The sequence below is a fragment of the Rhinatrema bivittatum genome, chromosome 3, assembly GCF_901001135.1.
Source record: "Rhinatrema bivittatum chromosome 3, aRhiBiv1.1, whole genome shotgun sequence".
NCBI lineage: Eukaryota > Metazoa > Chordata > Amphibia > Gymnophiona > Rhinatrematidae > Rhinatrema > Rhinatrema bivittatum.
The window spans coordinates 176,339,861-176,355,720 of NC_042617.1; the positions used below are offsets into that span (position 1 = coordinate 176,339,861).

Sequence of the window (15,860 nt, forward strand, 5' to 3'; positions counted from 1 at the left end):
CTTTGTGTCCTCTGTGGAGATGTTCAGAGAACCAGCAAATACTTAAGTGTAGAGCTCTCCGCCCTCTTAATGGCTTGAGCAGTCGAACCCGTACCACCAAGCCAGCAGGGTGACGGATTCTACTCCAGGTATTTCCTGATTCCCAAGAAAACCAGAAGCCTTCGCCCCATTCTAGATCTGAGGGCATTAAACCGTTTTCTTGTTAGAGAAAAATTCAAGATGGTCTTGTTGGGAACCCTGATCCCTATCCTCAGAGCTGGGGACTGGCTCTGCTCTCTCACTCTCAAAGATGCTTACACCCATTTCCCCATTTCTCCTGGAGATCGGAGGTATCTTCGATTCATGGTAGAAGGGGGAGCACTATCTGTATCGGGTGCTGCCTTTTGGCCTGGCATCGGCACCCCATGTCTTTACAAAATGCCTGGTGATGGTGGGGGCTTGCATCAGGAGGCAAGGGGTGCATGTCTTCCCCTACCTCAATGATTGGCTCAGCAAGAACGACTCTAGGCAAAGGGTGTTGCATTCCCTACATGCCACCAGACGTGTTCTGGAGGACCTGGGATTTCTAATAAACTACCAGAAATCTTATCTCCAGCTGTCAGTGCAGTTGGACATCATTGGAGCCAGGTTTGATACTGTCCAGAGGAAGGCCTTCCTGCCCTGGGACCAAGCAATAACCCTCGCTTCCCTGGCATGGGTAATTTCCTGCTGCCGTCACTTTTCGGCAGCAGGAAATGCTTTTTGAGACCAAAAATCAAAAAATTAAAACTATATACCAGTTTTGGTCAAAACATTTTAAAGAGATGGATTTTATCTAATAAAGAGAAAATACTCCCCAACTATTAACATTTTCTTAGTAAGTGTTAACTTGAGGAGAAAGTGCAGAGAAGGGTGATCAAAAATAACAGGGATGGAGCGGCTCTCCTGTGAGGAAAGGTTACAGAGGTTAGTGCTGTACAGCTTGGAGAAGTGACAGCTGAGGAGGGTATAATGGAGGTCTACAAAATCATGTGAATCTGTTTACTCTTTCAAATACTAGAAGGATTAAGTGGCTGTGAATGAAGTTAGCAAGTAGCACATTTAAAACAAATTGGAAAAAATTATTTCACTCAACGCACAGTTAAGCTCTGGAATTCTATGCCAGAGGATGTGGTTAAAATAGCTTAGCTTGGTTTAAAAAAGGTTTGGACAAGTTCCTGGAGGAGAAATCCATAAACTGCTATTAAGTGGACTTAGGGAATAGCCACTACTTTGGTGGCATGGGATCTATTTAACATTTGGGTACTTGTCAGTTACTTGTATCCTGGATTGGCCACTGTTGGAAACAGGATGCTGGCAACTTCTTATGTTTTTATATTCTAACAATGATGTAATATTCAATTTATATAGTTGAGTGAGATCTTTGGGTACCGAACTCCCAAGTACTTAATAAAATCATCTGCCTATTTACTGGGAAAGTCTTTCTATAAAATTTTCACCATAATCCCTATCAGCAACACTTCTGATTTGTCCAAGTTGAGCTTTAAACCTGCCACCTTCCCAAATGGATTAAGCTCTTGAAGTTCCAAATTCAAGGAAGATTTAAGGTTAGTAACATGAACCAAAATGTCATTAGCAAAAGCTGCTAATTTTAAATTACTGGGTGCAAAAGGAAACACCCCTAATTCTCTATGATCGTTAATCTTCCATAAGAAAGGATCTAGAGAGAACAGAAAATGTAATGGGGAGAAAGAACAACCTTGTCTTGTACACTTTTTCTAAGCATATATCTGGGGAGAAAGTACCGTTTACGAAGACTGATGCCACTGAGTTCTTATAAAGAACACAGAGAACCTTAAAAAAATCCTCTCTCAAATCCATAGGCCATAAAAGCCTCCATTACAAAGGCCAATTAACCCATCAAAGGCCTTTCAGCATCAGAACTGACTATTAAGGATTAAAACTTGTGCCAGGTCAAATACTCTGTTGAAACTAATATTTGTGATCTACTTAGATTTCAGCAAAGCTTTTGATACTGGCCCACTTAGGAGGCTTGTGAATAAAATGAAAAGCTTGGGAGTGAGTGCCAAGGTGGTGGCATGGATTACAAACTGGTTGACTGATAGGAGACAGCGTGTAATGGTAAATAGAACTTATTTTGAAGAGAGAACGTGTTAAGCGGCGTGCCACAGGGATCAGTGTTGGGACCAGTTCTGTTCTTTGTGAGCAACATTGCAGAAGGGATAGAAGGTAAAGTATGTGTATTTGCGGATGTTACTAGGATCTGCAACAGAGTGCACACGCCTGAAGGAGTAGAGAATGAAAAGAGATTTAAGAAAGCTGGAAGAGTGGTCGAAGATTTGGCAGCTGGGATTCAATGCCAAGAAGTGCGAAGTCATGCATCTGGGATGCGGTAGTCCAAAAAGTATGTGATGGGGGGTGAAAGACTGATGTGCATTGACCAAGAGAAGGGTCCTGGGGTGATAGTGTCAGGGGATCTAAAGATGGCAAAACAGTGTGACAAGGTTGCTAGCTAAAGCCAGAAGAATGCTGGACTGCATAGAAAGAGGAATAACCAGTAAGAAAAAGGTGATGTCCTTGTATAGATCCTTGGTGAGGTCTCACCTGGCATATTGTTCATTTCTGGAGCCCATATCTCAAAAAGGATAGAAACAGGATGGAGTCTGTCTAGAGAAGGGTGGTGAAAATGGTGTGGAGTCTGTATCGGATGTCTTATGGGGAGAGGCTAAAGGATCTGAATATGTATACCCTGGAAGAGAGGAGATGCAGAGGAGATATGATACAGACCTTCAGATACCTGAAAGGTTTCATTGATGTCTGGACTTTGAACCTTTTCTGTTGGAAAGAAAGTAGAACTAGGGGTCACAAAATGAAACCCCAGGGAGGATGACTTAGAACCAACATCAGGAAATGGGGGCCAGGAGGTCTGGAATGCCCTTCCGGAGTCTGTGGTGAAGAAGAAAACGGTCAAAGAATTCAAAGGGGCATGGGATAAACACTATGAATCTCTAAAGGCAAGAGGACAGAAATGAGATAAGCGTGCAGGGGGGTAACTTGCTGGTACGGTGGTTACTACCCTTAGTAGAAGGCATGGAGATAACCATCCTTAGTCAATATGCTTTGATTCTTTTATTTATTTTTATTCTATACCGACATTCATAAATACATATCACATCGGTTTACATGGAACTCAGTAAACAATTAAAATTGAATAACTAGGGGAAACGGAAGCAAAGAGAAGAAAAAGGGGTAGAAAAAGTTACATTGAACAGGGAGAGAGAACTTGGAAGGGGGGAAACAGATATCAACATACAGATTAAATAGTAGAGTTGGAAAAAAGGTGGCAAAACTGTGGCATAATTAAGCTATTTGATTTAGGAAAACTGAATGTCAACTGATAATCCTATGATTTATATGTGTTGAGAAGGAATAGGGGAGGAAGAAGGCAATAGGGTTCAGCCTGTATATTTAAGGGTTATGTTGATGAGGGGTTAAGGGGGAGATGGAAGACTGAGAGGGAGAAAGGAGGTTGGGGGGGGGGGTGAGAGGGGCAGAAGGGGAAAAGGGGGAAAATTACTGTAGATACTTTGGATCTTACTGGGATATTACTAAGTTATTACTAGGTTGTAGAAGTGTATGGGGAAGAGTGGGAGTTTCAAAAAAGGGCAGGGATTGGGTAGGGGGAATACGTTAATAGATACTGTGGAGGGGATGAGGTTATGGAAAGGCTTGTTTGAACAGCCAGGTTTTAGGGTTTTTTTTTTGTTTTTTTTTATTAAGGTATGGGTGCAGTGTTCTAGGCGTAAGTCTGGAGGCATGGAGTTCCATAGTGACGGTCCTGCTAAGGAAAAGGCACGTTCTCTGGTGGAAATGTAGTGGAACAGTTTAGGAGATGGTATGTGGAGGGATCTGACGGGTCTGTTGGAAGTGTGGTACTGTAGGGAATCATTTAGCCTGTGGGTATGTTGGTTATGAAGTGCCTTGTGGATGATGGTAAGGCTCTTATGGAGTATTCTAAAGTGGATAGGGAGCCAGTGGAGATCTTTGAGGATAGGTGTAATGTGCTCTATTTTGCGAATGTTAGTGAGGAATCTAGCCGCAGAGTTCTGGAGCATTTGGAGGGGTTTAATGGTAGTCGTAGGAAGGCCTAGGAGCAGAGAATTGCAGTAGTCAATTTTGAAAAATAGTGTGGCTTGGAGTACAGTGCGCAAGTCGTTGAGGTGGAGGAGGGTTTTAATCTTTTTAGAACTTGGAGTTTAAAGTAGCCGTCTTTTATTGTAGTGTTGATACATTTTTTTTAGGTTCAACTGGTTGTCCAGAATGACGCTCAGGTCTCTCACGTGGTGGGTAGTAGGTGCGGCAGGGTCAGGAGGGGTGGGGTAGTTTTGGTCGGGAGAGATGTTGAGTAATTGTTTTGGTTGTGTTTAGGGCGAGATTAAGACTGATGAGGAGATGGTTAATCGAGTTAAGGCAGTTGTCCCAGATCTTGAGGGATTTGGGAATGGATTCAATTATGGGGATGAGGATTTGAACATCGTCCGCATAGATAAAGTGAGTAAGGCCTAGGTTAGCTAGGAGTTGGCAGAGGGGGGGAGGAGGTAAATGTTGAAGAGGGTTGGCGAAAGGGAAGAACCTTGTGGGACACCTCGAGTTAATTTAATGGGGGAGGATTCCTTATTACCTATTGTGACCTTATAGTGTCTATTGTTAAGGAAGGATTTGAACCAGCGATGGGTGATTCCTGTAATGCCAGTTTTGGTAAGGCGGTTTAGAAGAATGTTATGATTGATAGTATCAAATGCGAATTAAATGTCTAATAATGTAACTGCAACATTGTTCCCCACTTAAACGGCAGGGGGATAAGAGGAATTTGATTCAGACGACAACAGAGGGCCCCAACTTCCATAGTCTGGGATACTGTTATGCAAACATAAATGAAAAAGCACAGGACTGCTTCTATGGTCAAGTCCTAAAGGAAGCGAAGAAAGCATGCATGGGGGGTAACTTGCTGGTGTGGCACTTACTATCCTTAAACAAATTAACCTTGATATTTTTTATGCAACTCCAACATTGCTCTCTACTTCAATGGCAGGGGAAAAGGGGAATTAGATTTAGCTGCAAACATCGAGGGCCATGACTTTTATGGTCTGCGGACCTGATGAGCATGGCGATAACCAGCTCCTTAATAGAAGCATGGGATTACTACTCTAAACCAATAAGTCTTGATGCTTTTGATGCAACTGCAACATTGCTCTCTGCTTCGAAGGAGGGTGGTGGGGTCTAAAAGGAAAAAGAAATTTGGATTCAAAGACAACCATCAAGAGCCATGACTTTTTTACAGTCTCGAGTATTGATGCTCAGAAATTAAGAAAAAACACAGGATTGCTTCTATGGCTAAGTCCACAAGCAAAGCACATCAAGCAAAACTGACGGATACATGGGGGTAACCTGCACGGTGCGGCAAATACTACCATGGGAAGCTTGCTGGTCAGACTGGATGGACCATCGGTCCTTTTTTGCCATCATTTCTATGTTTCTATGAGGCAGCCTATTGAGAAGCTCTCCAAATTGCTTGCCTAGAACACTAACCTGAGTATGCTCAACACTTGAACCTGCTCAGATTGGACATCTTTTCCTTGCAAGCCAGAATAGTTAAACCTGACCTAATACAGGAAAGAGGACAGGGATTTTACTCTAGGTAATTCTGGTCCCAAAAAAGACAGGATTCCATGCCATCCTAGACCTAAGGGCCTTAAATAAATTCATAAAGCATGAAAAGTTCAAAATGGTTACCTTGGGCTCCATAATTTCCCCTTTCTAAATAAAGGAGATTGGTTATATTCTCTGAATCTAAAGGAAGAGATCACATAACATAGTAACATAGCAATGATGGCAGATAAAGAACAAATGTCTCCCAGTCTGCCCAGAAAGTTGCTTATGGTAGTAACTGTGCCATCATGCAAGTTACTTCCATGTGTTCTGTTAAAGGTAGTAGCTGCCATTCTGAGCAGGTTACTCCCATACAGAAATGTTACACCTAAAAGTAACATAAGTTACCCCTTTTCTTCATTACCAACCTCAAGCCTTTAGGGATCCACAATGTCTCCTACAAGGGCCTTGCATCCTGGGTTCGTTGTTTCTGGAGACTGGGTGGACCGTTTGGTCTTCTTCTGCCATCATTTATATGTAAAAGTTGAACATCAACATGATTAAGCTATAGGGAGTTCTGAAAACTCCAAAGGCTTTCAAAAATTAGGGGGGGGGGCAATAAAATTGTCCTAGTCCAAATAGGCGGTTAGTTAGTCAAGGTCTACCTGAACAAGCAGGAAGGAACAGGCTCCATCTCCTGTTTTGGGAAACCATCAAAATGTGAAATGGGAGCCATATCTCACGGGATGACCCTAAAAGCAACATCCTGTCAGGCAGATTGTCATCTTTTTGTATCCCCATGAGTGGGCCATAGATTAGGATGCAGCAAAGAGGATCTCCACTAAATGAGGGTGGACCAGCCTGTTTTTGACAGCCTGGAACAGAAAAGTACCATTCTCAGAGGACAAGCAGGATGGTAGTCCTCACACATGGGTGAGATATCAGATGGAGCCCAGCACGGAACTTTGATCTTAAAGATTCTAGAGCTTTCAAACGTGTCCTACTGAGCATGTGCAGCTGTAGTCATCACCATGCCCCCTAGGTAGAATCCCTCAGTCTCTCCCCCCTGCAAAACCATATGGTTGTGGGAGCCATGTGTCTCACAGTATTCAGCTTTGCTCTCGCCTCACAGTTTTTGTAAGTGATTTTTTTCTAGAGCTGCAGCTGTTTTTCTTTCCTTTACCTTACAGTAGTTTTATTTCTTTTACTTTTTCTTCTTTCTTCTGTCTGCCAGCTGCATGGCAGGCCTTAGTCGCTGTGCAGTCTGGCAGAGTCAATTTCTATCCCTTAAAAAAATAAATACTGCACTGGCAGTTTAGTATCTGAGTGCTTTTGTACCTTTGTCAGGTGCTTGCAGAACTGACTGAATGCAGTCCATAGGAAATCTGTCTTGGCTGCTGAGCCTGGGGACTCACCTGAATTCTACCCGGGCAGGAGTTCCATGTCGTTTCACCGATCGGCATCGATGGAGGTTCAGACAGTGTAGGAGCCCTGGATGGCTTAACCTCCCCTCCTGCTTGCCGGTATGGCAGTGCAGTCTCCTTGCAAGAGAGGGTGAGTAGGAGCCTGGGCAAGCAGCTTGCTGCCACACCTTTGGTGCCATGCCCAGTAACTGTTACCCGTGCGTTTCTGAGGCCAGTGCACCGTTGCTCTGACGAATCTGTCAGGATTGTGTTGGGGACCAGGCGTGCCTTTGAATGCCATGGTCACCCTTGATGGTGTTGAGGTCCTGGGGTGCCCTTGATGTCATCTGGTTGTGTGACCACTATCGATGCTGTAAGGGCCTTCCCTGCCATAGGCATTTGTGGATTTGAACTGCAATCATCAAGCGCTTTGGGCTTCAAGGTGACAGAGTAGTTCATTGCATGGATACTTTGTTCCATGCCTTGGATCCGTTCCATGCTATGCATACCCTCTGTTTCATTCAATGCCATGGGTGACCTCTGTGCTATTGATGCCCTCAATCTCATCAAAGTGTGTGAGTGGCCACCCCTGATGCCCTTGGGGGCGTGGCCTCTGCTGCGGCTGCCCTCAGGGCCATTGAGGAACGTGGCCTCTGCCATTGCGGTGCGGAGCTGCCTAGATACCATTGACTCGTGGGGCCAGCATGGAGACCATCGGGCCTTGGTCATCCCTGAAGCTGTCGACTGCCAGGGCTCTTGAGAGCCTTTGAGTGCCACTGAAGAATTCAAGCAGCAGGGACTTCAGCCTTGAATGGATTGAGCACCGGGGTTGCTCTTTACTCAAAGCACCTTCGGGGGGGAAGGAGAGAAAAGCTAAGGTGTTTGTGGTATATCTTAGTGTATATCTGTAGGGAAAGATTCACCACTTTTTCCTTATATTTTCGCCAAACTCTGGCCAATACTGCCTTTCACTTTTCTCACTATACTACATTGCCTAAAGTGCCTTCCTGCTCACCTGAACTATTCTGTACACAGGATGCATAGTCCTGTCCTTGACAGGGTGTGGTGTGGATGAGCTTCAGGCTTAATGTATCTCCCTGCTCATGGGTTTGGGCTCGTAATCCCATTCAGGGATTGCCTTTCTTCCCCTGAAACTCTTGATGATGATCTGCTGGTCAGCTATGTCTGGAGCTTTGGCATGTAGGGTCTGTCGTAGACCGTGCTGCTACTGCTGATTATTCTTCCAAGCATTGCTTGGGATTTTTTTGCCCATTATGCCTATTGGCCAAACATGGGCACACTTCTGCAGAGACATTCTGTCCTTCGGATGTAAGTGGATCGCAATTTCTTTCTGGGGAGTTCTCAAGCCCCAGTTGTTTTTTTTTTGTTGTAACACCAAAGAAAACTGTGCAGTCTTTGTCCTTGGTTACATTTCTGGACTTTCTGTATCTAGAGGGTTCTAGACAAACTGTTGTCATGGTTTACTGATCCAAAACCCTACTTATGTTTTCTGTGATGCGGAGCATGTTTCTTGTTTGGCACTCGCATCACTCTCCTTACTCAGGCGCCCCTGCTACTTACAAGGGTTCTGTGTCTCAGGCTTTTCTATGGTTTTCTCTTTGTAAAACCCAACTCTTTTTCCCACCTAAACCCCTTGTGGATCGGCTGCCTCACAGGCAAAAGGGAGAGAGAGGTGGTCTTCCAGCATGGTGCAGTTTCCCACTTTGTCCTGCTCGGACAGCCTGTAGATTGGTATTCACCCATGTGTGAGGACTACTATCCTGCTGTTCCTCGGAGAAAGCCGAGTTGCTTACCTGTAGCAGGTGTTCTCAGAGGACAGAAAGATGTTAGTCCTCACGAAACCCACCTGTCTCCCCTGGGGGTTGGTTTCTTCATGTACTAGCTATATTAGGGACGGAGGGACTATGCCTAGGGGTAGGGTGATGACTACAGCTGCACATGCTCAGTAGGGCATGTTTGAAAGCTCTAGAATCTTTAAGATCAAAGTTCCGAGCCGGGCTCCATCCAATGATGTCACCCATGTCTGAGGACTAACATCCTGCTGTCTTTGGAGAACATCTGTTACAGGTAAGCAACTCTGCTGTCTCCTGCAGCAGGAAGGGATCAGAAGAATTGGGGCTGCATTTAAAAGTTTTGGTTCACATAGGCACTAAATTTAGGGCCCAACATAATACTTTTGTATGCAAAATTTACTCTCAATGCAGCAAGGAGCTTTGCACGCAAAAAATGTGTGCGTAGTACGTAAGCACTGCTTAATGCCCTTGCATGGAAATCCTATGCAGTTTAAGGCATTAGTTTAAATACACCCCCCCACCCCCCCAGTACTGGTTTAATTCAGGTTTTCTTAGTGCTGGAAATTTTACTCCTGGTCTGAGGTGGAGTAAATTTTCCAGTGCTAGTGTTAATCTGTGGGCAGAAGGAAGAATTCTGATGCCGGGACCAGTTGGAATTTCAGCCCCTTAAAAAAAAAACCCACAAACTACATGGGGAGGAAGGTTATGCCTCAGACATTGCAGGCCCTCTCTCTCATCACCCCCCACATACCCAGCTGCATCCATTCCCCCTCTTCCTCCACTCCCCCAGCATTCTTCCATCCCTTTTTTTCTCACGCCTACCTGTGGTGGCCATGAAACAATCAGTGCTCCTTTCCCCTCCTCCTTCAGGACTTCTGTACCCTTGGGCCCAGAGAATGGCTGACTACCCCTTCCACTGAGGGCCAAATGAACATCCAGGGCAGGAGGAAGCATGACTCCCTGCTGCTACCAGCCTAAAAAATGGCAACAGTTCACCTTTTTTCCCCCTCTGCCCTGTGTTATCCTCACTTTTCCCCCTACCCTGATTCTACTGCCCCACGTTCCCTCTTTCCTTCCCCCCCACCTAGAATACAGTAAAGCCCTGACTTGTTTTTATGCAGAGCCTGCCTGCCTCATACTGTCAACGGTAGGTCTGGCAGAGTGATTAATGGGGATCCCTCCGACTGTGGGCAGTTTCCTTCCTTCTGAAGTGGGTACAGCTCCACTCTGGGGCAACGCTCCTGACTGCTTTGTTCAACAGCAGCTGTTCTGCATTTAGCTTCCATGTCTTTTGCAGGCTGGGTCAGAGTACACACAGTGCTGGTCCCTGCTCTGGTTTAGGTCATGCTGTTCTGTGCTGTGCGTGCTACCCTGCCCCTGCCAGCTGCCTTTCATGTTTTTGGGTTTGGTAAGAATAGGGGAAATGAACGCTGTGCACGCTGACAACAGTGGTTATTGACCCCGCAGCACTGCAGCAGAGGTCTTCCAGCCTTATTTTAGCATTTCTGGTCTTGCCAGCTAGGGAAAGAGGAGAAAATGCTGAAAGTAGGGAACACATGGTACTCCTAGTGAAAAATCCAGTCCTGATTAGACATTTTAAGTTTTAGGGTTTGGACCAAACCAAGCCAATAGTTAGACCCTCCAGTTACTAAGTGGAGTCCCCCAGCACTTGCTGCAGCTGTCCCAGGTCTTTGGCTGGTTTAAATATGGCTAAGAAGGTACATACTTAACAGACAAAACACCAGATGCGACTAAATCCTGAAAAAGTGGAAATAAGACACATTCTGGCTTCTTTATTAACAAATGGCATTATTTTCTTTTTTTACATTTGGTTAAGTGAGCTTTCATAGGTGTATTAAGGGGTGTATTGGAATCTTTCAATATTTATCTCCTTGACATTAATTTCAGTTGTTTAAGTTCACTGATTCCTCAACTTTTTCCTTTTTTTTTTTTTTTTTTTTTAATTTGTAATTTTATTTTATTTTTTTTTTAGTATTGGATTAATGAATACACCTCAACCCTAGGAATTGGAGTCTTCCATTCTGGAATACAAGTATATGGTAGAGGTATGTGAATTTTCTTTTTAATGTATTTTTATGGCAGTAGACATGCAAAAGTACATGGCATATCAGCAGCAGATATTTATTCACAGACAGAGATATATTTAACAGAGGTTTTAAATTTGGTTATATGCATCAGAAATTACACTCCTCGAGGGAGACTTGACTCATTGAATTGACATGGGGTTGCAAAACCTCTGTCTCAAATAAAAACCCAGCTCAGGTTGGTAATGACACCAGTCAGTTATACCTGGTCAATATGGTTTCAATCTAGCTCCCTGTGGACATGTATCCACATCACTGAAAATAATTCACAATTTGGCATTTGTTGGAATCATCTTGGCAGTTGCAACAACAACAAAAGACTGAGCAGACATAGACTGACTTAATTTACATACTGGTGAAATGTACTCATACCAAAAGTAGTAAGACACTTTTTATTAGATGACTAAATAAATGTGTAACATGGTTGGAGCTATCTGCTATATTTCTCTTGAATTTAAAAAAACACTAAAGACCTTTTCATTATGGATTATCTGGTGGCATACCAGCTTCAGCTGTCAGTGAGTTTTCTGGAACTTCGTCTGCTGACCTTTCGATTCACATTTGATGGAGCATACAAACATTTATTGAATCCGTGGAACTTTTGTGAAGTTGTTTGCGCCAAGATGGTTTATTTTGCATACAGACTGAATTACCCTTTCACCTTCAGAAGTGTTTCCTCCAGAGCAAGTTTGAGGTATATTGGTCTGGGAAACTTGTTTTGTACCTGTGAGTGGAAGGAGGATTCCAGTTTCCAGTGTTACCTAGCACCCTTCACAAGACGCAAAAAAATGTGTTGAATCATTCTGTTATGAATCCAAATTGAGCTATTGGCAAGTTGGACAAGCCATTTTCCCAGCCGCTTGAGGTACTCTTAAAGCATAAAAGTATCTTGTGAGTTAGCGCCAACATTGTAGTTAAGATCAGGAAAGCAGGAAATGGATATGTGCAAATATCAAAAAAAGGAAGTCATGGAAATAACTTTAAGCAAAATTTGACACATTTTTGAAATACCATAGATCCCCTTTGATTTCTGGCTTTGCCGTAATGTTTTTGCAACTAAGGATTCTGTGTACTTATTCCATGCTTTCTTAAATTGTTGCTGTTTTGCCTATATTGCCTGCCTTGGAAGACTTTCATGCATCCACAACCCTTTCTATTAAATTGTTTGTTTTTAATGTCACTGCTGACTCTACACCTTTTCAGCCAAATAACACAATCTCTGCTGTAGAAGTTCCTTACCACTGAAAAATGTTTTCTTCTTGTGCATTTTTTAAATACTTTTGATGTCTTCAAATGTCTGTTTTTTTTATCAACTTTCCTCTAGAGTATATATGTTTAGGTCCTTCAAGTCTCCTTTCGCAGAGCTTTTGTTGCAGACTGCACCATTTTCTAAACAACCTCTATTCAGTCAATATGATTTTGGAGGTACAACTTCCAGAACTGGATACAATATTACAGATGACGTCTTGCCAGTGACTTGTATAGAGGCACTGTTACCTTTTTGTTTCTACTGTTTTTATACCCACAGCTTCCTGTTTCCTGTGATAGCTTGGATGTATATTGTATAACTAGGATTAGAAAATGCAACAGCAAATTTTCATTTTAGTTTGGCAATTCTGTGGATATGTACATATTAGCAATATACAAAAAAAGCCCCACACGAGGTACAAAGACAAAGCTATATGAAAGGCTAAACTACCAGAAAGAATCAACCAATCAAAAAGTGGTGAAACTTATGTGCAGGATCAATAATTGTCATTGCAATATACAAGAGTGTTATAAAAACAACAAAAAATATATCAAAATCAGCTATATGATTACATTTTTTGTGTTTGATATATTTTCTTTGGGATTAAATTTGCAAAACCATATCTGGTCATGTGAAATGGTTAAAAATCCCTTTTGAAATAGTCTAAAACAGCGGTTCTCAAACTTTTTTGGCCGGGACACACCTGACAGATGGTTCTCACATGTGTGACACACTGAACATGTAACCATCATGGGGCTAAATGTAAACATGCACTCTGCATCCACAGGAACCCCCTCGCCCCCCAACAATGGGTGCACAGTGCAGAACTAGGGCATTACCCATACAACTCACCATAACAAAAAAGATATTCTGGTTCTGACATCTCAGTAAAAGCAAAACAAATTCCCTTTACTACCAGGCACAATAGCCCTCCTTATGAAAAGAAAGTAACTTACCACTAATGCATGTCGTATTGTGAAAACATAACAAATAAGAGTGATACAATTGCCTACATGCTAGTAAAATACCTCAACTCAGTCACACACATAGAACTGACCTTCACCAAGTTCAGAAAGACCTGTGTCAGGAAGCTGTGCAGATTTGGGCGGAAGCCCTCTCCCATTCGATGTACCTCAGGGCCACCTACTTGGAGATAGAAACTGGAATGGAAAACGAAAAAAGCCACTCTGCATGCAGTGCAAACCTGGAGAAATGTAGCACCTAACATAGTCCCAGGATCTGCAATAATGCACAAACTAATCCACACAAAGTTACACATGTATTATGGAACATACTTAAACAGTAACAACCCTATCTATGAAAAGGCAACACTACAACTATTAAACTAGGCCCTAAACACTAATATACCTTCTATTAGGAAAACAGAACAAGCCAAGCTGCTATATATCCACGCACAGAAATAATTGTAAAAAACTTTCTCACAGGACAAGCAGGATGGTAGTCCTCACATATGGGTGACATCACAGGATCGAGCCCGATCACGGAAAACTTCTGTCAAAGTTTCCAGAACTTTGACTGGCCCCTACTGGGCATGCCCAGCATGGCACTAACCTTGCAGCCAGCAGGGGTCCCCCTACAGTCTACTTTTTTTCCGCACAGCAGTAGCCTCGCGGTAAAGGAGCTCTGAAGAGATTCCTGACAGGAATTTTCCTCATGGAATTACTAAAAGTTAAGTTGCCCCACAGGGGTCCATCTTCTACCTTTTATGACTCCATGGTACTCCGGAAAGTTTTGACCCGTTTCCTGTCTATTACCGTCTAGTTTGGCCTTCGCGGCCTACTGGCCGTCGACCGTACCGCGGCTAAATTTTTTGCCATGGCATCAGGGTTTCGTCGGTGCCCAGACTGTACCCGCACCATGTCTCACAGACCCCCATAAAGTCTGTGTAATGTGTTTAGGACGCGAGCATGCTGTCTTGACCTGCACCAAATGTGCCCTAATGACACCGAAGGGTCGCAAGGCCAGAATGGAGAAGATGGAACTTCTCTTCCGTGCTCAAACCCTGACTCCGTCCATCACATCGACGTCTGAACCGGCACTGTCTACTTCGCGCCAGCATCGACCACAGACCGGTGACCGACCGGCATCGACGACTACTCTGCCATCGACACACTCTACTCCCCCTCAGGATCGAGGGGATCGCAGGGAAAAACATGGCCATCGACACGGTAAGACTCGGACCATCGAGGGAGCGAAATCATCGACCTCGCCATCGTCCGAGCCGCTGTCGAAAAAACCCCGTCCAGGAAAGGCACCGACCATTCCTGCGATCGGGTCTCTGAGGCAACCCTCACCCGATCTGGGATCGGGAGCCGCGACTCCGCCTGAAACGGTGGTTCCTCCGGCTATGCCTCTGCCGCCTTCTGTTCCGGAGCCGGGGCTGCTTGCTCCAGGTCTCCGAGAAGAACTGGACCGGATGGTCCAGGAGGCCATCGACAAGGCGATGCAACATCTTCTTCAGGTTCCTCCGGCATAGACACTGGCACCGACTGTGGAACCTATCATCAACCCGATTCCGGCAGAGCTGGCACCGCCTCTATCCAAGATGGAAGCCCTCATGGCTGCTTTTCCATCAATGGATCCCGGGTCTCCGATGGCTCCGATGCCCTCCCCATTGACAGCATCATCGGGAGGAGAAATACCATTCTGCATTCCTCCATCCGGAGTTATGCCTCAACCATCGATGCCTATACGTCCCTCACCATAGATACGTCCATCGGCACCACCGAGCCATCCATCGATGTCCTTGATGCCTGTGCCAATGCCTTCGGTGCCTCCGATAATTCCTCAGATTCGTTCGGAGCCCAGACCTGGACCTTCAGGTATCTAACCACCCTGTCCCCCTCTACTTCCTAGAGGGAAAAGGTGTTGACCCTTATGATACCTGGGGTGATGATATCTCATCAGACACCGATGACTTACCTTCACCACCTTCACCCACTGAGAGTAGAAAGTGTTCTCCTCCAGAGAACCTCTCATTTATAAATTTTGTGAAGGAAATGGCTGAATTGGTTCCTTTTCAATTGCAGACAGAGCAGGATGATAGGCACCAGATGATGGAGTTGCTCCAGTTCCTGGATGCCTCCAAGGTAATACAGTCAGCCCCAGGTTTTCAAAAGTCACAGCTTGATCACCACTCAGTCGTGGTAGAGTCTGCACAAAAGAGAGCAAAGAAGTCAAAACCTAACTCATCTACCCCTCCTGGTAAGGAACAAAAATTCCTGGACAACATTGGACGCAGAGTATTCCAAGGGGCCATGCTCATCTCCCGAATTGCTGCCTATCAGCTTTATATGACCCAATATAACAGGGCCATATTTAAGCAGATACAGGACTTCTCAGACTCCCTGCCTCAGCAATTCCAAGACCAACTACAAACCCTTGTAAGCAAAGGTTTTGAGGCAGGCAAGCATGAGATCAGAACAGCTTATGACATTTTCGACACCTCTACCAGAATGTCTGCAGCTGCTATTTCAGCGAGACAGTGGGCCTGGCTTAAGTTTTCTGACCTTCGCCCAGAAGTGCAAGACCGGTTGTCCAACCTGCCCTGTGTAGGAGATAATCTGTTCAGCGAACAGATCCAACAGACGGTGGCTGAATTAAGACCATCATGAGACCC

General features: G+C 44.4%; 1 protein-coding gene across 1 annotated transcript in view; it reads left to right on the forward strand.

Annotated features, from left to right (window-relative positions):
- The window catches only part of DESI2 (desumoylating isopeptidase 2), a 142,030-nt gene that overhangs the window by 52,656 nt on the left and 73,514 nt on the right, over nt 1–15,860 (forward strand). The window contains 1 exon segment of the mRNA XM_029593956.1: nt 10,860–10,932. Within this exon segment, the coding sequence (XP_029449816.1) occupies nt 10,860–10,932 (73 nt within the window).